Source organism: Danio aesculapii, chromosome 1 (genome assembly GCF_903798145.1).
Source record: "Danio aesculapii chromosome 1, fDanAes4.1, whole genome shotgun sequence".
Classification (NCBI taxonomy): domain Eukaryota; kingdom Metazoa; phylum Chordata; class Actinopteri; order Cypriniformes; family Danionidae; genus Danio; species Danio aesculapii.
The window spans coordinates 22,228,297-22,253,617 of NC_079435.1; the positions used below are offsets into that span (position 1 = coordinate 22,228,297).

The 25,321-nt window shown below is 35.4% G+C and overlaps 1 protein-coding gene across 3 annotated transcripts in view; it reads left to right on the forward strand.

Moving 5' to 3' along the window:
• The window catches only part of vegfc (vascular endothelial growth factor c), a 54,730-nt gene that overhangs the window by 23,573 nt on the left and 5,836 nt on the right, over window positions 1-25,321 (forward strand). For all 3 annotated transcript variants that reach the window (XM_056472303.1, XM_056472230.1, XM_056472377.1), the window contains exons 4-5: window positions 22-161; window positions 22,619-22,722. In XM_056472303.1, the coding sequence (XP_056328278.1) occupies window positions 22-161; window positions 22,619-22,722 (244 nt within the window). The remainder of the gene's footprint in view (window positions 1-21; window positions 162-22,618; window positions 22,723-25,321) is intronic.

The following is a 25,321-nucleotide window of genomic DNA, read 5'->3' on the forward strand; positions in this document are numbered from 1 at the left end:
TCTTCTATTTTCATCCCGCAGTTGTTTGAAATCACAGTTCCAGTCAAGCAAGGGACCAAACCGGTCACTATAAGCTTCGCCAACCACACTTCCTGCAGCTGTTTGTCAAAACAAAATTTGTACCGACAGCAGCACTCAATCATACGAAGGGCCCTAACAGAGTAAGTGTTCAAATCTTTAAATCTACAGTGTTTTCATTGTCCTGTTGCTTTGAAGGCTTAGAAGGTTTTAATAGAATGTCATTATATACATACAACACATGTCTTTTCCAGGTTTGATATATATATATATATATATATATATATATATATATATATATATATATATATATATATATATGAGTATGTCTATTCTGAACATATTAAAGCTAGAGTTTCAAATCTATTTCAAGTCAGAAATGGAACAGCTTATTGTTGCAAAGACAGTGATGATGATGATTATACTGTATATTCAATTTTGTCACTATTTACCACTTTTTTTTTTTTACTTGTGCTGGTTATGTCTGGTATGACATAGTGTGACATCTTGAATGAAGATATAAAAACTTATAAACTAAGGTTGCGCACATGTTAGCTCTGATACAAAATCTAGCCAGTCATGTGCCTGCAATGAAAAAAAGTGTAATGGAATTTTCATGGAAAGCTATTTTAAAGTGAAGATTTACTAGATTTCCCCATTTTAAATGTCAGGAAGATATTTTAGAACTGACAAAGAAGCAAATTTCAATTAAGTTATGATTATTTGACCACACCGTTGAAGCTAATGTCTTGATAATCTAGTTAATATACAGTAAAAGCAAATATACATGCAAATATTTAGTTAAACTAATTGTTTAACCAACTACCATATAAAAACTACTTTTTATTAAAAAAATTTCTGAAAAGTTTAATGTACAATTGACATTTCTCTTGCCAACTGTCTTAAAGGTTTGTTGTTTGGACAGAACTGTGTACTGTAGGTATAGTGTGTCCACTGTCATATTGGGGTGATATAAAGACAATAAGTCTCTTTTTAAAATTCTTGACCTTAAAATAGGATCCAAATCCCTCCCATTTTGAGGCACACAACAACGTGATGTAGGAGTGAGGTTTCCCCACCCACCAAATTGATTGATAGTCTCCATAGTAAGATCATATCATCAAGGCAGGACATGCGCAAAGCAACTAGGATTAAAAGATCTGTTCAGCTCTCTGTGATCATCAATCATCATCAAATGTGATCAAGAATGAGTCTTACACATTTAAAAAGTTTTTAAAAAGAGTGCATGTTTGTAAAGAACTAAAGACAGCACAATGTCATGTCAGCACAATGATAAAAGAAGATGCTTCAGATGTTTTGTAGACTTTAAATCAGATTTATTTTGTACATTAACATAATGGATATCCATACAGCAGTGGATATTAATGTGTATCCGGTCACATCACAAAAGCAGTGCAAAGTTAAACGCGCGCTGTGTGAGTGTGTGAGTGTGTGTGTGTGTGTGTGTGTGTGTAACAACATTGTGTGTGACTCATCATTGCAGAAAAGCTTGAATAAACTCCACAACAAATACATCAAATAACCATTGGGAAAGTTCTTACTGTAGTATTTCTCATAAACGCTACGTGAGATCTGCTTCCTTCATGTCTGTCACTGTGCTGTTTATCTGATGCAGCTGAGGTGGAGATTGAGACACACTCTGACAGGCACGTGGGAATGGTGGGCGGGGAGAACTAGCATCAATGGCACAGGCAACAAAAACAACCACATTGTGTTCAGAGCAGAAAAGGTATAATAAATAATCTGATGGGTATTTTGAGCTGTAACACATTCTGGAGACACAAAAGACGTATCTTAAATCTTAAAAAAGGAGTAAAATAGGTGCCCTTTAAATGTTGCTTTGGATGAAAGTGCATAATTATAGATGTACTGTAAAAAACCACATTGGAAGTTTGGAACAGGCCAACAAATTTTCTTAAAACCATTTGTGTTCCTTCACACCAATCTTGCCTGAAATAAAGTGCTGAAGTGTGAAAACGCACTCGCATATAGTGCAGGATACCCTGATTAAAGGGGTCCTACATAACAGATAAAGTATCATGCCAAGACATTCAAGATGTTGATTTTGGCTCCGAGTAGCATCTCATCAGCGGATATGTGGCTACACTGATGTGTGTATTTTGGATGTGACTGTAGGACCAATGACGTACAGTAGCTCATCAAATTGATTTTCTTACTGGTAGTGTGGTGTGGCCACCCATTGTTTAAGCTGACAGTGATCTTCCTGTGCAAGTGTTGTTGTAGGAATTTCGTCAAGCAGGAAAATCCCAGTAGGGAATCTTAATGAACTTACCATGCAGTGTGCGGACTTGATTAACTAATCATACTGACAAGTGAACTACAAAGCCCTTGTTTTTTTATAGTGTGTGTGTGTGTGTGTGTGTGTGTGTGTGTGTGTGTGTGTGTGTGTGTGTGTGTCTCACTATATTTATTTTGTTTGTGATAGGCTTCCCCCAAATAAAGAAGGAAACAAATCTAATTGATCATTCTGGTAGTAAATAAGCTGAGTTACAGATAGTATCCACTTTTCTTCATTTTAGTACAGTGTGTTGTAAGCTGCTCTGGATTTAAACAATAGCTAAAAATGAGCAACAAATTAGGAAATGGTTCTTGAAATACTCAGATTTTAGGAGGACTACTTTAGTTGTAATGACCTCTTGAGAAAGTATCTATTGCTTGCTGCGGAACGCATTGTATCATCTTCAGCGTATCAAAAATATTACATTTGAATCGGAGCAACACTGACAACCTTGAGTTTAAGCCACTAAAGAAAATCAAAGAGACATAAAATTATGAGTCTAAAGATTTTTTTTCTCCATTCCCAAACTCCCTTTTTTTAAATCACAGATACCTTTGCCTTTTCCTTTACTGTCACAGTGAAATATAGTGGATTCATTCTAATGAGAGTAGAGCAGAGTCGAGGCATACAGCAAGAACTGCGAAAAAATAACATGAATCAACAGTAAAAATGTACTCATTTTTTGCAGCATCAGCTCAAAAGTACATCTGAACTGAAGTTTTCAGGAATGCAGCATAGCATTTTTTTTCTTGCCATTTTTATTCTACGGAACCCTTAATCGTTATTTAAAAGTACATTCAGTTCATCATTTCATGAAACTCATATATTTGCTTACATGCTCTAAACCTAATGTATATAAACCGATCAGTTAAGCATTACATATTAAACATTTTTGGGGGATGTTTTAATCTGACGGTTTTATAAATATCTCCAATTATAGCTTTTTTTGTGGCTAAAATATTGCATTTGTAGATTTGCTATCTCTGAAGGATTGAAGTTTCAAGTTTCAAGAGTTCACACTTAGCTGATGATTGATTATAAAGCGTGTTTGGCATGCAGTCCCAGGAGAGAGCCCTGAGCTCATTGGATCATTGAGCCCAGGTCTCCCTCCTGTTTGCAGGGTGAGAGGGGAGTTTAAGCTCAGGTAGATCTTGAAAACTCCCCTGCTGTTTGTAGCTAAAGAACAATTAGGGATTGCTATGAAGAGATAAATACTTACTAGGAGCATGTCTGTAATATTGATTTGGATTAGTCAAATTAGCTTAAGTCGCATGTTTTTGGATGGTGCGAGGAAACCGGGAAACCTACATGAGCACGGGGAGAACATTTAAAGTCCGCACAGACACGTTGCCTGGCTTGGTAAGGACTAGAACCAGTGATGTTCTTGCTGTGAGGCAACCACTGGGCTGCCTTTAAACTTCACTTAATGAATGCTGAGCCTCCACAGAGAAAAATACATTTTATTGTTGCATGTTAAAATCTGAATTCAATCTGATATTTATTAATGACTAAGTAATATATTCAAGTTCTGTTGACACATGACACACACATGGTAGAACCATCTGAATGAAAGATATTTTAGAAGTGACATCATTATTCCTTCCCCAAAACAAAAGTTAAGAGTTCTCTAGGTATTGGGAAACCCACATTTACATCATGAAGTGCAAATACCAATTAGTAAACACTACTAAACCATTACACATGTTATTTTGCAGGGTGTTAATGCTGTTGTTCTAAAGGCATAACTCACTGGAGTTATTGCAGTGGCTGTGCTGTGCTGTCATATATTTGTATCCCAATAAACAGTGTAGCGTAAACCTACAGTATGTTTTTTTGCATAAACACTAAAGGTGCTGATTGCATAAAACCTCCTCTAAGTGGTCTGCAAAATACTGGCATGAATAGAATAGGAATCCTGAGTCTGTTTTCTTTTCAGCACATCCAGATTTCAACCCTGCAATGCTGCCTTACATACTTTGTGTAAATGTTTATCATTTTATCCCCTTACAGAATGAAGGATTAACCAATCTGCTTGTTCGTGACAAAAGTCGATGTGCTAAACAGTGACTCATTGGCACACACACTTTGAGGAAAGGAGAGAAAGAGTGAAAAAGACATGTTAATAATGCACGCTTTGTGTGTGAAAACAGCGCCTGCTCATTCTGTGTGCAGGAACCGTATCGATCCCACATGTGTGGCAATGGAAGCCAGTATGTTACGCCATTGCACAGAGATCTGTTTGCAAACAGGAGGAGAAGCATCACAGAAATGTTGGCCATTTTGGGAAAGACAGAAAGGATGACATACTTCAGAAATTGGCTTTCGCACATACAGTGTGGTGGCGCTCTGACTTTGTTTAGCAAAACACTCTGTCAGACGGGACTGTAAAGTCATTACGTCATTCATGAAATATGATTTAGTCAACAACTTTAGCTTGTTGTCTTTTGATGCTAATAAGTCATTTAGCATTATGCATTTGGTGTTGTGCAGGGGCAAAAATTGCTCAATTGTTTAACCTTTCACAATTCTAAAGCCTTAATACTTTTGTTTATCTTCAAAACACAAATGAAGGCATTTTAATGAAACCAGAGATATTTAATTTCTGCCACTAACACATTGATGCTTCAAATACTTCATAAAGGCATAGTTACTTAATGTTATAGTCATTACTTTTTTCTATTTATCAGCGGATAGTACTAAAATTGCAACATAGGCTTGCAACATTCTGAAAATGTATCCCCATATGCATTTCTGGAAATCACGATTTATGTAGTCAGAAGTATGTATGGCTGCATTTTGTCTTTAAAATGAATGCTACGGGGCGGTATTTTCGCACTTATGAGCTGATCATTTACCTCCATAAGGACGGCTTTACCGCTGTTACCAGTTTGTCCAGTTAGCTATGTCGGCGATCTTGACAACAAGATCTTGGCAAAAAATGGTTCCAGAAAGTGGGTAGGATTAAAAACAGAATCCAAAAAATGAAATAAGTAAATAACAGAGTGAGAATGTGCTAAAATCTGAAAATGTGGTAAAAATCGGGTGAGGGCTTCTGTTTTTTTGGATTGCTTTTTAAAACTTGGTTGGGTTTAGGGAAGTAGGCGGGTGGGTCAATCGGTGCTTTTTAGAACACTATTGGTTGGGTTCAGGGAAGGAGGAGTGTGGGTCAGTCGATTTGTCAGTCGACAGCGGCCTCTGGTGGATTTACATGAGAACAGCAGGCACAAATGGCACTCATGCAGCCTCTGGTGGATTTGCAAAAACTGCAAAACAAAATGTACCTTTGGGGATGTATTTGGCACTCTCCAGAAATGTATATAGTTGTACCGTTTCAGAATGAGCCTGGCATACATTCTTACACTCTCAGAAACAAAAGCGGTCACTGGGTCTATATTGTTAAAAAGTGTTAATACTGTATTAGTACCAAATAAGCAAAAAAGTTTACCTATTTACATTGTCAGGTAATAACTTTGAGTAGTTTAGTACAGTATTAAGTGATTTAGTACAGGTTAAGTACAGTATAGTACACATTTATCTGATTCCACTGTCAGAAGTACCAAAACAACAAACTGTACTTTCTATATTTGAGATAATGAATTTAAGACACAATAAGTAAACACCCTATATCATGTGAAAATGACATTGATTGCAACTTTCTGTCCTATATCACGTATAAGGGTTTGGAAACATAAGCCTGATCAGGGTGACCTGTACTGAACCGTACTGTACTAAACTGTACCGCTCAGAGGAAATGAGGCATAAGGGAGCAATATTCAATTCAATTCATTCATTCATTCATTCATTCATTCATTTTCCTTTGGCTTGGCCTCTATTTCAGAGGTCGCCACAGTGAAATGATCCGCCAACTATTCCAGCAAATGCTTTACGCAGTGGATGCACTTTCAGCCTCAACCCAGTACTGGGAAATCAATTTAGTTCAATAAACTTCATGGATGCTTTAGGTACAAAGACATATTCCCTGAAAAAGTACATCTCCAATGACAGCTTTTGTACCTTTATGAACATATACTGTATAACTTAGGGTTTTATGCACACATGCAATGATCAGCACACATCCAGTACATGGAGCATAAACAGAAGCTGTGCACTTCTCCTTCGCTTGCAAGAGCAAACCTGACTGGTGTGTATGTGACATTCAAGCCCTATTGCTTATCTCATTTCAAGCAAGCATGCTTGATCTTCTATTTACAAAATCTGTGTAGAAGATAAATAGAAGAATAATAGCTTTGGTATTGCATGACTAATTGATGACACAATTGTGAGTTTTGGGTTGAACTAATCCTTTAATTATTCTATTACCATGTTTGCATGTCAAATTGAAGCATGCTAAATGTTGAAAAGCAACTCACGAGTCTCTCAGTGAAGAAGCAGAGAAAAGAACTGTTTATTGTTATGTGTTTCAGCGCTGTTTTTTCTTAAGCCATCCCCTGTCAAAGTGATTTGCGGTGAGGGGAGTGAAAAGGAAAGAGGCATCATCCCCCCACAAGGTCCTGCACAGCCAGGCCTTGCTTAAGAAAAAGCAGATGTGTTCCTAGGGCGACCTGCACTGTGCAAGTGTGTTATATGTTGTTTTGGTTTCCTGGACACACTGAGGCTTCATCTCCTCATTCCTCTCATGCTTTCACGCAAGTGGGGACAGAATAACGCATGTGAGGATCCCGTTCTTTAGAGATGTAAGGCCCAGTGTGGACATGCAGCTTTGTGTTAAATTGGTTAAAAGCTAAGTTTACAGCTCTATGCATGTCTTGCATTTACATACATATATACACGTATATATTTACACACACGTATACATATTTACATACACAGACACACACATATATACACACATACAGTTTAAGTCAGAATTATTAGCCGCCCTTTGGATTTTTTTCTTTTTTTAAATATCTCCCAAATTATTTTTAACAGAGCAAGGAAATTTTCACAGTATGTCTGATAATATTTTTTCTTCTGATAAAAGTTTTATTTGTTGTATTTTGACTAGAATAAAAGCAGTTTTTAATTTTTTAAAAACCATTTTAAGGTCAAAATCATTAGCAGATAGTCTGCAGAACAAACCATTGTTATGCAATAACTTGCCTAATTACCCTATCCTGCCTAGTTAACCTAATTAACCTAGTTAAGCCTTTAAATGTCACTTTAAGCTGTATAGAAGTGTCTTGAAAAATATCTAGTCAAATATTATTTACTGTCATCATGGCAAAGATCAAATAATTATAGTTATTAGAAATGAGTTATTAAAACTGTTATGTTTAGAAATGTGTTGAAAAAATCCTCTCTCCCTTAAACAGAAATTGTGGGAAAAAATAAACAGGGGGGCTAACAATTCAAGGGGGCTAATAATTCTGACTTCAACTGTATATGCATACATATATACATATACATATACATATACATACTCATATACATACACATATACATATTTACACAGACAAAAACACACATATACATACACACATATATGCATACATACAGTATACATATACATACACACACACACACACACACACACACACACACACACACACACACGTTTCATGGCGTGCTTTCCAAATATGTTCTTGCATAACAAGTTTTTCATTTAATCTGACTCCTTGGCCAATTTAATCCGAGATCAGGTCAGATTTAAATGCTTAAAACTTGATTCTAATCTTATATTTGGAAAAATCCTGCACAAACTTGTGCCATCTGATAATAAAAACAAAACAAGTGAAGTCTGTGCCAATGGGGGGTGATTTAACGCAGGGTGGTCCGTTTGAGTCGTCAGACTTTGGGCCTCAAGGTGTTAACAAAGTCTCTCCATTCTTGATGTTTGTTGTAAAGGAGAAAACATGCATGTTTAACCTCAGAAGTGGGGTCTAATGTGTAACATAGCCTTTAAAAGCTATTGGGGTTATCAGTGCTTGTGCAATAACATGGCAGAGGGCTGGTAGTGATTATCAGCAGTTTGGCTTGTCGTTGTGTTTCGCTTTTACTCCGGCTCTATATTGTTTGGAAGGTGATGACTCACTATGTTAGGAAAGTAGAGACTCTCCAGGAGGAGAAACATTCAGACAGCACCGGGGCTATCAAAAACAACTCAGACTGTTACCTAATGATGCTTGACCCTCAGCTGCTCTTTACTTGCAAATGTGTGTGTGCGTGTGTGCGTGTGTGCGTGCGTGCGTGCGTGTGTGTTTGTGTGTGTGTACGTTTCATCAGTTTTTCAATATTTTACTATTGCTTTTTCACTTTCTTATAAACTTCTCCATAATTATGCACAAAGAATAAATAAATGATGTATTTATTCATATATCATTTGCAGAGATGACAAAACACCAATCTATTATTTCAGATTCTGTCGATTGCAGCATTTTAAATGTTTACTGACTCTTTCAAATTGAGTGTGAAATGATAATGTGTAGCAAATCACCACCTACGTGTGCTTTCACACTTAATGCAAAACAATTGATGACCTTTGGCTAAAAAAAATATGTCTGCACGAGACGTGGAACAAACCAAGGAATCTTTTTTCCTCATGTATGTATCTTAAAGGTTTTTCCACTTTAATCTAGTTTGATGCACAACAACAGTAAATTAAAAGAAATAATGTTTGGTACTATTTCAGAGACACAAACTATCTGTAGACTTATTCTTACAGAACCTTTAACTTAATACATCATACAATCTCAATGTGGTAAAACAGGTGCATTAGTGGTGCACCCCAATTTCAGTTTATTACTGTATTTGCTCCATTTGGAATAAAATCATTTATTATTAAATGCACTCAGTATTTTAAAGTTGACTGATACATTTGATAATTAGTAAACATGTAATATTTTTTTAATGGACTGAACACTTTGTGTTTACCACTTCTTATAGAAACATCTTTAATTATAAAACCTATTACAAATCTACAGTCTGAATCTCTTTGCACACTGTTTGAAGCTCTTCAGATCACATATATTTCTGTAGAAAATGATAGTAATGACACTAATGATAACAGCAATATTCATTATATTTTCTTTTCCTGAATACGTTTCTGATGTGTTATAAAACAGAATTGCAGTAGCAGCTTTGGCAGGTGCAAATTTAAAAACAATATTTACTTTTTAAATGATATATTTAAGTATATAATTAATATAATGAAGTAATTTTTACATTCATAAATGTTTAATTTATTTCCCAAAGATGGGTTGCAGCTGGAAGGGCATCTGCTGCGTAAAACATGTGCTGGCTAAGTTGGCGGTTCATTCTGCTGTGGCGACCCCGGATTAATAAAGGGACTAAGCTGAAAAGAAAATGAATGATTGAATGTTTCATTTAAAAGTTTTTGTTTATTAAAAATAATGAGTCAAATGTTTTAATAATCATTGATTGCTGAAGCTTAGTGCATTAATATAATGTAGATGATACATTAATAATAAATATAAATTATTATATTGTATTGTAACATGAACTGATGTAACAACATATTTTATACCCTGTGTTAATATATCTGTGGTTTATCCTATTCTGTTCACAATGGGTGGCACGATGGCTCAGTGGTTAGCACTGTCACCCCAAAGCAAAAAGGTTGCTGGTTCGAGTCCCGGCTAAGCCAGTTTGCGTTTCTGTATGGAGTTTGCATGTTCTCCCTGTGTTTGCGTGGGTTTCCTCTGGGTCCTCCAGTTTCCTCCACAGTCCAAAGACATGTGCTATAAGTGAATTGGATGGACTTAATCAGCCATAGTGTATGAGTTTGTGCGAATGAGTGTATGGGTGTATCCCAGTTATGGGTTGAGGCTGGAAGGGCATCCACTGCATAAAACATATGCAAGTATAGTTGTCAGTTTATTGTGGTGACCCCTGATAAAAAAGGGACTAAGCTGAAGGAAAATGAATGATGAATGAATGTTCAAATTGTATAACTCTGAGTATATTCTGAGTTTTGTTTTTCTGAGCGCTAATGTAGTATAACATTCTGTAAAACTCATGTAATGTAGTTTGTTTTAATAGATATAAACTTTCAGATATGTAATGCATAAAACATCACTGGAATGGTTTTCCAGCAATTTCTTGTACAATTTGTATATCTGAAACCCCTGCTGAAAAAAACAGCTTAAACCAGCCTAAGCTGGTTGGCTGGTTTTAGCTGATTGACCAGCCTGGTTTTAGAGGGATTTTGGCCATTTCCAGGCTGGTAACCAGCCATTTCCAGCCTGGTCTCAGCTGGTCAGGCTGGAAAATGACCAGCTAAAACCAGCAAAAAACCACCTTGACCAGCCTGGTTTAAGCTGGATATAGCTGGTTTTGGCTGGGCTCACAGCTTGATTAGGCTGGTCAAGCTGGTCTTAGCTGGTCAACTTCCAGCCTGACCAGCTAGGTCCAGGCTGGAAATAGCTGGAAACCAGCCTGGAAATGGCCAAAACCCCACTTAAACCAGGCTGGTCAACCACCTTAAAAGCCTAGGCTGGATTAAGCAGTTTTTTTCAGCAGGGACATTTAGCAGTCTATTATTGCAAGTATGATGAGTAATGTTTTCAGCATTGTTTACAATTTTTTTTAAGCTTTCAAATTTTTTTGTTAACATGCAACTGCTTCCATAAATCAAAGGGTGTTAAAGGACTAGTTTACCCAAAAATGATAATTATTCCATGGTTTATTCAACCTCTTTTTTTCAATCCAATAAAACCTTCGGTCTTGACATGCAAAGTTTTACTCTTTAAAATGGCTTACACACCTCCTAAACTGCTTTAAACACTTCTAAATGTCTCTCTCGTACAGTTTGTGATTACAATCTCTTGTAGAGTTTGTATTACCAGAACATTTTGCAGTCCATTATTGAAGGTATGATAAGTAGTGTTTTCAGCATTGAGAAATACAGAGTGAAGAGGTTGATGTGAAATATGTGTTTGTTTGAACAGCCGATCTTCGTTTTGGTATTTTAATGCGATTCAAAGTGCAGGCTTACTATCCCTCATAGCGCCGTTTACATTAACATATGGGAAATGTATCTTCCAACCTTTTTAGACTTTTAAATGTAAATCGGTTGATCTGCAGACCTCTTCAAAAAGCCCCCCAGCAAAGTATTCACCCGCTCTGTATAACAAACAACATATGGGCTTTACTGACGCGCAGTTGAATTGCTGTAGAAGTGGGAATGTGAATTTGTCTCATTGCGGCCTATGGACATGTACAGCAGTGTTATCATATTAGAAACATGCTCTCGAAGACATCCTGGCTTATATATTATCTTCCTAACACCTTGCTATATAAAATGGACAGGTCTGTTTTACATTACGCAAGGTGCAAGTGCACATGTTAGTCATCTGATAGGTCGTCTTCCACCTCGCGTGGACCATATCGTAAGTCCTTTTTTTTATCTCCCCCCCTGTTGTAAGGAATGTGTTGTCTTATGCCACTGAGCATATGGTAATTGAAAACACATTGAGAGCCGTGTACATGTGTAGTTTAGCACTGAACCATTTCGGCGCTAGTCTGCAATTTGCTTTATTTCACGGTTCTGATATTCAACAACCTGTTTCTCTTTTTCTAAGTAAACAACTCACAACACTAATCATGCCAACATCTGTTTGAATAGCTCGCATGGTAGGTTTGAAGTTTAGAATGCATAGTGGACTGACATGTAATGGTGTTTATTATGTATTGTGGCAAAGCATGTAGTTCTGTCACCAGAACTGTGTTCATTAGGAACATCAATCTCAGTTGTTTATGTTGCCATATATAAGCTCATTCAATGGTGACTCAAGTTTTCATCATATGGCTATAAGTATTCAACAATCTTGCTTGCAGTCTGAACAGCTAAGGAACTTTTGCAAACCAGATGTAAGCACATATTTGAAATGATTCTTCTCATGCATTGAATATTTTATTTAGTGGCTTTTCATCAAAGACTATAGAATACACAAGACATGTCACTCGTATACTTTTGAATGGGTAAATGTGTAACTGTTAATTTGGCGATTGAAGCCCCGCCTTCTAGTACCGGAGCCAATCAGCGAACGCTATATGGCAAATAAAGCCCGCCTTTTAGTACAGGAGCCAATCAGCGATCGCTATAGGGCGAATAAAGCCTGCCTTCTAGTACAGGAGCCAATCAGCAATCACTATAGAATGACAATTCTCTGGGGGAGGGGCTCAGACCAGACGTTTTTGAGTTTCTGCCGATTTTGTGTGATACGAACATTTAGAAATAAAAACTAAATAGACAGTTGTTATTTAATTTTTATTGGTTATTCGTTATATGGAATTTAATCATAAGCTTGGCTGGTAGTTTTGGAGAATTTGATGTTTCCCCATTCAAACAGAATGCCCGGGCATACTGCCCGAGAGGGGTTTCAAAGTTGACCACCCGAGTGAAATGACTTGACTTAAAGGGTCTTTGTTTTCATTCAGTATTTAACTCATTTGTTACATGCCAATTTGCAATGATGTGGAAAAAAATCAACAACAATATATCTGCAAATCTGATAATACTGCCTGTTGCCAGGGTTTTCTTTTGGATTTTGAGGAAAGGTCACGAGAGGCTTATTTTCATTTTTTTTTTTTTCTTTTTTTTTTATTAACATTCAAGTATGCATAATATATCAGTGCTGTATGTATTTTCTATTTGCAGTAGACAGTATTGATGCAAAGTCAGTATGATAATGTTCCCCAGTTTTTGACTGTAAATATAATTTTTTTTATTGAAGTTAATATTTTTAATCATCCATTAACTGTCAAACATTCGGCAAATGTACCTATATAAAATATACCTTATTTTAAGGGATGCTTTTTTCTTGTTTTATTATGCTTGAGTGTTTTATGGTTACTTTATGCAGATGAAATAGTGTAGAATTAGTCCTATTTTAGTGACGCGGTGGCGCAGTAGGTAGTGCTGTCGCCAAACACAAAGAAGGTCGCTGGTTCGAGCCTCGGCTGGGTCAGTTGGCATTTCTGTGTGGAGTTTGCATGTTCTCCCTGTGTTTGTGTGGGTTTTCTCCGGGTGCTCTGGTTTCCCCCACAAGTCCAAAGACATGTGGTACAGGTGAATTGGGTAGGCTAAAAATTGTCCGTAGTGTATGTGTGTGAATTAGAGTGTATGTTATATGTTTTTCGGGGTTTTCACCTTTGATGTATAGGACAATAGAGATTATTGACAAGAAATCATGGGGAGCAGAGAGAGGGGAAGGATCGGCATAGGACCGTGAGGCAGGAATCGAACTCGGGTACAACACTGGCGATTCAGCCAATTATATTTTCAAGGTCAGGAGAGAAGCAAGGCAGTCTTCACACAAGTCTTCACAGCAACATTGACACCTTCAAATGGTGTTAAAAGTGTCACATACTGTATTTAAATACATATATATATATATATATATATATATATATATATATATATATATATATATATATATATATATAATTCACCCAAAAATTTAATTCCTGTCTTCATGTAATGATGTTATCGCGGCCGCAAAATCACACGTGAGCTGACCGCGTGCTGTTTGTGTACTTCCGAGAACGCGCGCGTCCACGTCCAATGTCGCCTACTTTAGTGAACACAACCTGCGTAGGCTGTGAATAACAGGTAATGAAGTTGTAAATAAGGTTTAGTTTGTTGCATAGAGCGATCGTTTGAGGGCCGTGCGGGAGGTTTGATTTGCATGTACTGTATGTGTTTTTTCTCACAGTGACAGCAGCCGTGAGCCGCACTCGGAAGTGAAAGTGAAACTTGTGCTCACATCGTTTAAATAATCGTAACGCATTTTACATTTATGATTACGACAAGCATTTGATATGTTTTTTCTTTCGTATCGAACACAGTGTTGTGCATGAAAATAAATGTTTAACTGTGTCAGTATAACAACCCTAACCTAAATATAATGTTGAATATAAGGCAAGAAGGAATCTGATAATGACAAAATTCTAATTTTACAATTTTACCAATGAAAACAAATGGTCTAATAATGTTGTCCAAGACAGATGACAAGCACATGTCTTAAACATAATAAATCAACTTCAGAATTATGAATAGTTATATTCTAATGTCACCATTTTACTGTGAATTAACAAACAGGACATATTGAAAAACTGTTCACATTGAAAGAAGTCCACCATAATGAGCAATTCCATGCAAACGTCAACCTTGCCATGAAAAAAAAACATTTCACCAAAATACAAAAACCTTTTCTAGGTTTTTTGTGTAAGCAAGTATTTTACAGTACTTTTAAAAATACTCAAAAATGTCTCTGTCAATGCTTTAAAACTATTAAATTTGATTTACCAAAATCTCACAAGTGGCAATTTCACATCTGTCACATCCATAACACAGAAGTGTCACATCCATAACGACACTTTTTCCTCATAAATGCAAAAATATGAAATAAAATAAAATCAATCATGTTTGTTCTCTAGTGAGACACCTCTTATCCTTTTGATTATCATTATTTCTTTTGAGTTGTGCAGTTTAATTCACAGAATTTCTACAAAGCATGTTGTACAGTATACTGTAAACTCGCAGACTTTTTTGGTCACATGCATAACACATGTTTATTTTCCTCATTTAAAGTACAAAACATGTTTACAGATCGATATTATTCTGGTTCTTAACTCTGTGGTCAGTTGATTTGGAAAATATAAACAGATGTTTCAATATAATGTTAGCATATACTTTCTCTGTGAATTTATATTTTGGGTTTTTACTGCAAATGTCACGCCCATAACGCTGGAATTGCTCCTATACAAAATTTAGCATTTTAAGCAACAGTAGACCTACACATAGGCCTAATATTATTAGTGTTGTTTTACCATATGTTTGAGAATTAACAATAATAATAGGCTAATCATATTAACCTTTATTTTACATTTACAGAATCATGAGAAAAATCATGATCTCGATTTTAAGCAAAAAAAAATCATGATTTTAGCCAGAATCATGCAGCCCTACGTCGATGTGAATGAGAGTATATGAGTGTTTCCCAGTTATGGGTTGCAGCTGGAAGGGCATCCACTGCGTAAAGCATATGCTAGATAAGTCAGCAGTTCATTTCGCTGTGGCGACCCCAGATTAATAAAGGGACTAGGCCGAAAAGAAAATGAACGAATGAATGAATAGTCCTATTTAAGTAGTATATATATATATATATATATATATATATATATATATATATATATATATATATATATATATATATATATATATATATATATATATATATATATATATATATATATATATATATATATATATATATATAAATAACAACAACATGTGACCCTGGACCCCAATAATCCGTCTTGTATATTTATATAGGGTACATTTTTTGGCAATGGGCAATGATAAAAACTGTATGGGTCAAAATGATAAATTTCTCTTTTATATAAAAAATTTAATACTAAAAGTAAATATGATATTTTGTAAATTACATGCTGTAAATATATCAATTATTGATTGACAATGTCCATTATTAAACACTTCATTTAGACAGCCATCAAAATGATGTTCTTAATATGTAGATGTTTTTAACCTTGAGATTCCAGATTTTCAAATAGTTGAAGACTAAATATAGTCATATCCTAACAAAGTTGGAACACTAATTTTATGTTTATATGTAGCTTTCAGTTGATCTGTAAATCTAATCTAATCTGGTTTTGAGGATTAGTGTCATAAAAAGTTGAAGTCAGAATTATTAGGCCCCCTGAATTATTAGCCCCTGTTTATTTTTTCCCTAATTTCTGTTTAACAGAGAGAAGATTTTTTCAACACATTTCTAAACATAATAGTTTTAATAACTAATTTCTAATAACTGATTTATTTGATCTTTGCCATGATGACAGTAAATAATATTTGACTAGATCTTTTTCAAGACACTTCTATACAGCTTAAAGTGACATTTAAAGGCTTAACTAGGTTAATTAGGTTAACTAGGCAGGTCAAGGTAATTAGGCAAGTTATTGTATAAAGATGGTTTATTCTGGAGACTATCGAAAAAATATAGCTTAAAGGGGCTAATAATTTTGACATTTGCCACCTTGTTTTTTTTTTTTTTTTTTATAAAACTGCTTTCATTCTAGCCTAAATAAAACAAATAAGACTTTCCCCAGAAGAAAAAATATGAGACATACTGTGAAAATTTCCTTGCTCTGTTAAACATAATTTGGGAAATATTTAAAAAAGAAAAAAAATTCAAAGGGGGGCTAATAATTCTGACTTCAACTGTATGCATTATTATTGGCCAATCTATGAAAATAATGATTATTTTATCAGAATTAGCCAGAAATGTAATATGTTGGTGTTCATATCCTTACTCTTACACCTGAGTCTATTTTGACTACAAACCGATCAGATTTCATCATTTGGCAAATGACTGTGTGGAGAGACAGTCGTAAAGATCAGATTTTTTTTGTGCAGTGTGAACAAAGCCTTAATAACAAGCAGTTCTGCATGGGTAATAAATCACCCATTCTGTCTCGATAGAAAAGTGGTGATTTCACGGCAAGCCGGACAGGAGGCTTGATCTATGCATGAGAATGGAGCTTCTCTAGACCTGCTCCAGCCTTGGGTCATGCTAACTGGTCTTGACCTCTCACCTTTCAGCCAAGGGAGGTTAATGATAGCGGACCTGTAACTGGAGCTGTTACATCCGAATCAGTTCTCAGCAGGGTGTAAGACTGAACACATAAACACACACACATTTGAACACAGACATGCATATCTTCCAGTGCAAAGGTTGAGGGCAGAGCGTGAAGTCTCGTGTCTCTCTGATCTAGAAGGGAAACCCACATCTGAGCCTGGTTTTTCGCTGGATAACTCTGAGGCTAAATCTGCCTGGGGACCTGACTTTACGCCCAAGCCACTTAAACTCACAAAAACAGAGAGAAGGAGGGAGAGGAAAGTGGTGAAGGGAAGGATTGGGAGAAAGGGAGGTGATAGTGTAATAAATAGAGTGGGACTGAAAATGCAGGAAAAAAAGGCCCCAACCTGATTATTCACTTCCATGTCTTCTTTCAGAAAAAAAATAGTTTGCTCTCTGAGGACTTGTTCATGATTGGTATTTCCTCAGGATAGACTTGGAAAGAAAAGGTCTGTAGGTCTAAATCTGACTTAATGATTGGTTGAGTTCAAAGTGTTGAAGCTAAATTTAGTTGTGGGTATGAAATATATTATTTTCACCTACTTGGTGAGAACGGGATATTTTTAGTTCAATGGTCACTGAATTTTGCAATCTCCTTTATGATCATAATTGAGCTCGATTATTATTATTATATATTAATATATTAAGCATAGGTAGTGCTGTCGCCTCACAGCAAGAAGGTCGTTGGTTCGAGCCTCGGCTGGGTCAGTTGGCGTTTCTGTGTGGAGTTTGCATACTCTCCATGCATTCGCGTGGGTTTCCTCCTGGTGCTCTGGTTTCCCCCACAGTCCAAAGACATGCAGTGCAGGTGAATTGGGTAGGCTAAATTGTCCGTAGTGTATGTGTGTGTGAATAAGTGTGTATGTGTTTCCCAGTGATAGGTTGCAGCTGGAAGGGCATCCATTGCATAAAACAAATGCTGGATAAGTTGGCGGTTCATTCCGCTGTGGCAACCCCAGATTAATAAAGGGACTAAGCCGAAAAGAAAATGAATGAATGAATAAGCAGCTTATCATAAACTTAAATTATAGATTATGCAGAATTTTATTCCATTATCTAATTATATTCGAATATAGCATGTTTATTTGACTTGATTAATTATTTTCCACTCAATTAGTTTGCCTATACCAATTTAAAGTTGACCATTTATTCATAGGTTATAATTAAAAGCAAAACATTTTAATTAAATAATGATAAATAAATAAATAAAATTCTCAAAGTGGAAGTTAAAAGGATACAACAAGACTAAAATGAGTTAATTTAAACAAATTATGTTTCGTTGAACCAATTTAATGAAATCAGGTGACTGTGTTAAAGAGCAATCAGTAAAAGTAAGTTAGTTTGCATGGTAATGATATATATATATATATATATATATATATATATATATATATATATATATATATATATATATATATATATATATATATATATATATATATATATATATATATATATATATATATATATATATATATATATATATATACACTGGATAAGTCAGAAGAGACACAGAATGGACATTAATCCACTTCATTGAGTAAAGCAACAAGCATTATTATATGCACAGTATAAATCTGCCAGCATGCCCTCTTTATCTTTACATAAAACATTTAATTTTACATTTACATTTCATTTATTTTTACATTTATCTCTTTATCCAAACCCATGAACAGCATGCTGTGAATTTCAAATCAACTACCAAGTTTCAATTCAAGTATCCAACATTTGTGCTCTTCTATCTTGATGTACCCAACTCAATTAAATTAATCCTAGATGACAAGTAATGACAAATGACATGGTGAATGATCTAAAGGTAAACATTTAGGCTATACATTTCTTTGATGCAGTACATATACACAAACCAAACACATGTCCTGAAAAATCCTCATAGAATACAGTAAATATAAGGGTACATTTTAAGCACTCCATTCTTTTCCCACACTCCATTTTCTTTTCTGACTACCTCATACTAAACCACAACATGACATTTTTAGTGGATGGAGCCTTTCTGGGGGTCAGAAAAAGCATTTCTCTTGCTTATTCAATCTCATTGGACTATTTGGATTGTGGCATTTTTACTACAGCATATTACTAGTACTCCTGTATTTGAGATCTGCTGATGTGATAATAGTAATAATTTTCAAATATTGCGTGCTTGAATCTATGTTTTATGGCTTGACTCCCAACTTTGATAGTCAGATAATCTACGGATGGAGTCGTAATTAACACTAAATCTCTTTTAGGCCTCACAGTGTTGAATTTTATAGATGCCTTACAGCTGTGGATATATGTAAATGCATTACAGATGTTTAAATCCACATGCATATACTGATTACACCCAGCGCAAATGGAAAAGGTTTTTTAAAATTCAAAGAGGCTTTAGAAATGACCTTCTCGTGTGGTTTAATAGAACAGGACTTTCCTCGACGGGTTGCTCCATATCATTTTTCTTGCCTGCAGGCAATATCAAATCCCAGTCCACACTTATTGGAAAAGCAAAGCAACACTTCACACCAGTGTTGATCCATTCGTAGAGCTAGAGTAGCACTTGCTTTCCAATTTTGGAGATTCATATCGCTTCAAAAAAGAGAAGCCAGAGTAAAGTTTATCTTGGGGGAAGACTGTGATTTCACTGCCCAGTAGCTGCAGCCCCATGGACTTTAAATTTGAGGCTGAAGATAGATGCATAATGGAGCACACAAGAAGATATGCTAGTCTATGTGTTCAGTTTGGATGCTTTGGATGCTGATAGATAGTGTTGGAGATTGGAAAAAAAAGAAATATATTGAATGGAAAAAAAAAGTTGGTTGTAGCTAAATTTGAATTCATGCAACTTTTAGGCATTTCATATTTCTGTATTTTTGAAAAAAAAATGTAATTATATTTTGGTACAATTCTTGTTTTATTATTTATTATATTGCAATTTACAGCTAAACCTAAAGTTTAGTGTTTGAGTGTTTCAAGGAAGATCATGTGTGATTATGATGTTCATATTTCAGTATTGTTAAATTATTATTGTTGTAGTTTTTAACAAATTGCATTACCTATTACATATGTGATAGAAATCTTCTTTTTTTTGCCCAGGGATGACAAAAGTTCTGACCAAGGCATTCATATTTCATTATTGGTACTATTTTTATTTCAGTTTTATTTAGTTGTAATCTGTGGGAGAAGTGTTTTTTTTTCTCTTTTAGGGAAGAAAGAGGTTTAATTAATGCCCTATTTAGGTTTTATGTGTTCTATATTGTAAATCTCATTTGTGGGTATGCGTGGGTGTTTGTTTGGTATGCTACTTAAGCCGAGTTCATACTGAACGATTTCACCTCTAATTGTTTTTCTTACAGACAGGTTATGTGAAATCACAGATAACAATTTACTAAATCTGAGATGAGTCGGTGCATGTTCACATGAGTGACAATCTTTTGAATAAAAACCACCCACAATCAATGAAACAAAAAGATACAGGGTAATAGGGAGTTTGGAGATGAGTTATAGAACACAATATCAAAATAAATAAGCTTTACAATAACATTAACAGCAGCACAAGATTAATTCTTAATTATTAACCCTTGTTCCCTGCATTTCCCTTTTTTAATCTATAACCTTTTTTCTTTGCCCCTTTGCAAATCATCACACAACCCATTTGAAATGGCAAACCTATTGCAGGCAACCCTTTCCAGTGTTGCATGTTATATTTAGTCACTTCCTTTTCACTTCTCATCTGCGTTTAAGGGCCAGACATAGTTACTGTAAATTGTAAAGCATAAATTGTTTTGCAAGTAATGTCAAACAGAAGTCACATACACAATATTAGTTTTGCTGTCAGGAGTTTAAGAAATCACATTGAATTGCAGAATTAGCTGCAGTGCTTAAGGTATTGCACAAGAACTAAAGAATTGCAATAGCTATTATCGGAAAGTATTAAAACATGAGGTTGCAGGCAAATCCCATTCCTACATAGAGTAGATACTGGCACATGTGACTTGTCTGAGTGAATGTCAAAATATAATATGCAATGTTTTTTGGAAGGTGCAGACTTTCCAGTCACATGCAAAATGTATATAATAGCTAGTGGCATAAATACTTGGTATTTATTGTGCAGGAACATTGCATTTAAAGGGAAATCAAATGTATAGTTTTTAAAACGTATTTCAAGATTTGTGGCATCTAAGCTATTAAAAGAATCTGATCTTTACTGTTCACGATTCAAAGGATTGTAGTGTGCTTCTGCATTCAATATGACCTCCATGCCAGCTAGAACATGTGCTACTGGTTAGCAGGACAGCGAGGGACTGATAGCATCACTCCCTCCTTCCTTCTGTCTTAAAAAAGCTCTGATCCTCCATCCTGTTAATAGACCTCCAGAGTCGTGCCAAACCAAGAACACAGTAGGAAAGGTTGTGTTTTTTTAGTATGGTTCCTTTGAGGTGTGTTTAGTGAAGAAATAAGAGTTTCTGAATAAAATAGATTTGTTTTTAAAACTGTATTCAGTTTAAGAAAGGAACATTACTATTTTGCAGCGAAGTTGAGATTGTTTGTGATCGAATGAGATATACCTGTAGATAACACCTAAGGTTTCATTAGTTGATGTATTTACGGTAAGGGTGTCCCGACTAGGTTTTAACCATTTTACCAATAGCTCCTCTGCAACAAAGTGATGTCATACCGCACACGTTGGCATTTCTGTGAATAAAGGTCTAACTCTGTGCCACTGCATTACTATAGATATGATAAAAAATAACATATATTTGAGTCCTGATTGGGAGATAACGTCCAATTACGATCGAGTCTGAAACCGCGTGATCAACCCTGATTTCCGATCACGTGATTGGATCTGGACATCCCTAATTTACAGTACTAAAACAATGAACAATACTTTTTTTTAACAGTATTTATTCATCTTTCTTAACATTAGTTGAATAAAATAAAACTTATTAATTGCATTAATGATTTGGATTTTAATAAAGCATTAGTAAATGTTGAACTATAAATAACAAATGCTGTACAAGTATTGTTATTCCTATTTCATGTTAGGGAATACATTAACATTAATGGAACCTTATTGTAAAATGTGAAGAAGATATAAACAGAAATATCACTTTTTCAATTAAAATAGTTGTTTATTATTCAGGAGCATGTCCAGACAAGATGTGCAGACTTTTTTGCTCTTTCTGTGCAGAATTTTGTAGGGAAAAAATGCATTCAGCATGATCACATATAAAATCTTAAAACTTAATAATAACGTACTGTATTGTATTGATTACCTTTATTCAAATGCAATTAAACAAAGTTACAGTAGCCTTCTCATATAATACATGCACTAAATGACAGCAAATACTATTTTACCAATTGTAATGTACACAGTTTATCTAAACATCTGCAAATTATTCAGTGAGAATACAGAAATTTAGATGAACACTTAATAAATCTGTATTTAAATCAATAAATCAATCAATTAAGCAATCAATCTGTGGAAATCAGCCATTTTCTCCAAAACGATTTCTTTGCATGCAGATTCCACGTGGGCCTATTCAGGAGTCATTATTTGAATTGTCAACACTTGAGTTAAATTGAAACTGTTATACTGGGTTTATTGTGGATTTTGTTTTAAATGCCACACTACTGCCAGTCTTTTGCTAATCACTTATTTCCTCCACAGATGTCATGTGGCAAATAAAACATGCCCAAAGAATCACAGCTGGAGTAATCACTTATGCAAATGTGTGCTGCTGCCTGACACCCTTCATTCAAAACCACATTCTGGTAAGTGCTAATGCACATGTTTACAGCATGTTTATTTGTGAAAGAGAAACAAATCTATTGAGAATTATGAGAACTTCTCTTCCTTACTGACTTCAGTTCTGATGTTCAGTTAATGCTTATAGATTTACTCTGAGGTCATGACTTGTACTGAAATTATATGAACCTTTATAGCATGCTATGACAAATTTAGGGGCACATCCTAAACACAGAGCAATTTAGCACAAGGCTAAACCAGGAAGTGATGAAGGTGACTTGTTTAATCTTCCAAGAGAAAAGCTGACCAAGTGTTGTTACATCAGTTGGACTCCAGGAACAAATCTGCTTCTTTTTGGACAGAAGACATACAGAACACTTCCCAAACAAAGTAAACACAGAATTAGAGCAAAACAGGACAACACTGTATTTTTCCATCATGTGGTTTGGGTTAATACCTGTTGCACTAGGGCAGTGTTTCCCAACCCTGTTCCTGAAGGTACACCAACAGTACACATTTTCAAGCTCTCCCTAATCCAACACACCTGAATCAACTCACCAGAACACTAGAAGAGACTCCAAAACCTAAAGTGAATGGGTGAGATAGGGGAGACATCCAAAATATGTTCTGTTGGTGTGCCTCCAGGAACAGGGTTGGGAAACACTGCACTAGGGTATGCACAACCCTATGCATAGGGTATTTTAACTGTTAGCATGAAATAAGGACAGGAAACAAGAATAACAGCAAACTATGTAAGCCTTGTATGAGGATATTTAAAAAAAAAAAAAAAGCACAGCTCTTTTTTAAAATGTGTACAAATACATTTCATTGACTGTTAACTTTGTAGAAAAAAATATACTTATACATATATACATATACTGGAATATACATATACTGGACAAGGATGAATCTTTCTAGTGGGAATGTGTCAAGCTATTGTATGCAAACATGATATCAAGAAAAGCATAATTTAAATTGAGGGCATGTTCACACTTGAAATTTTAAGTTTAATTAAAATATACTTCATTCATTTAATATGATTAAGTGACAGTGCTGTCCTTCAAACCTTGAGAAAGAGGGGGTTCAGCCCACTTCCAAAAGCTGAAATATAAACACAGACAAAACACATATAAAAAAATAAAGTAATAATAATAATAATAATAATAATAATAATAATAATAATAATGGCAATGCAATGGTGCAGTAGGTAGTGCTGTCGCCTCACAGTAAGAAGGTCACTGGTTCGAGCCTCGGTTTCTTTGTGTTTGCATGTTCTCCCTGCGTTGGGTTTCCTCCGGGTGCTCCGGTTTCCCATACAGTCCAAAGACTTGCGGTATAGGTGAATTAGGTAAGATAACTTGTCCCTAGTGTATGTGTGTGAATGAGTGCGTATGGATGTTTCCCAGAGATGGGTTGCAGCTGGAAGGGCATCCGCTGCATAAAAACATGTGCTGGATAAGTTGGCGGTTCATTCCGCTGTGGCGACCCTGGATTAATAAAGTTCTGTCATTAAACTAACATCATAAAAATCATTTCAACTTTGAATTTTCAGATGATTTGATCTTAAAAATGCAACACAGGCTCATTGGAAATACACGACTCAGCCTAATTTTTTTTGCAAAACCTAAAATGCATTGCTCTAGTTTGTTGCATGTTTCAGAAGGCAATTCCACTAGAGGGAGCAGTCAATATTTTTGCATATCTGAAATATGTTACTTGTGGTATGTTTTGTTGACGCTTTAGAGACAGATTGTTTTTGTACACATTTATGAGAGGTTGGCTTGTAGTACAGATCACCGAACCACTGACCTAAATCCTTTCCTAAACTCAACCAGCAGGGCAGGCCTATTCATTTAGGCCATTTCATGAAAACCATCCCAAACAAAGGACCGGAGATGTATGACTTGCAATATGACTGAAGACACAGCTGCATATAAGAGCTGTATTTTTGCTCCCTAAGACACCCACCCCATGTTGCAAAAATGTAAGTTGAAGCATGTATTTCCAGTGAGCCTGTAATAAAAATGTTTCCATCAGAACTAAATGTTTTATTTTCCTTTTTCTGGTCCAGGCCAAAAGAACCAAACAAATTACAAATATGAACAGACCCAAAAGACGTAAAGTATGTTCAACTGTGCACAAATGTATACTTTCAGTGTTAAATATGGCATTGCTCACAAATAATTTAAATATACCTAATGCAAATGTAATAATTCATAGATTGTTTATGCACACTTAACTAACGGAAGAAATACAATTACGAGACCAGACTAAAGGAGATCAGAATAACAAACCTCTATATTTTGCCAGAAAAGCAGAACTCACCAATCAACACCCATGACTACAATACCACAAGGCCTATAAAAAACACATTGAGTTTCTGTATTGCCGCCAGAGTTGCTACTTTCTCCATTGTGGCAACAATTCTAGCTAAACAATCCCAGCATATTGTGCTCAGGTAAAATGTAATGCTTCTCACTATTCTAACTGATCTTGAACCAAAAGTTTTAGCTCAGGTGGAGTATGATGTAATTCAGGTTCAATGCAATGGCAGTGACATACTTGTCTACTTTACGGTTAGCAAATGTGACAGGTCAGACCTGATGCAGATATAGCAGTCTGTCA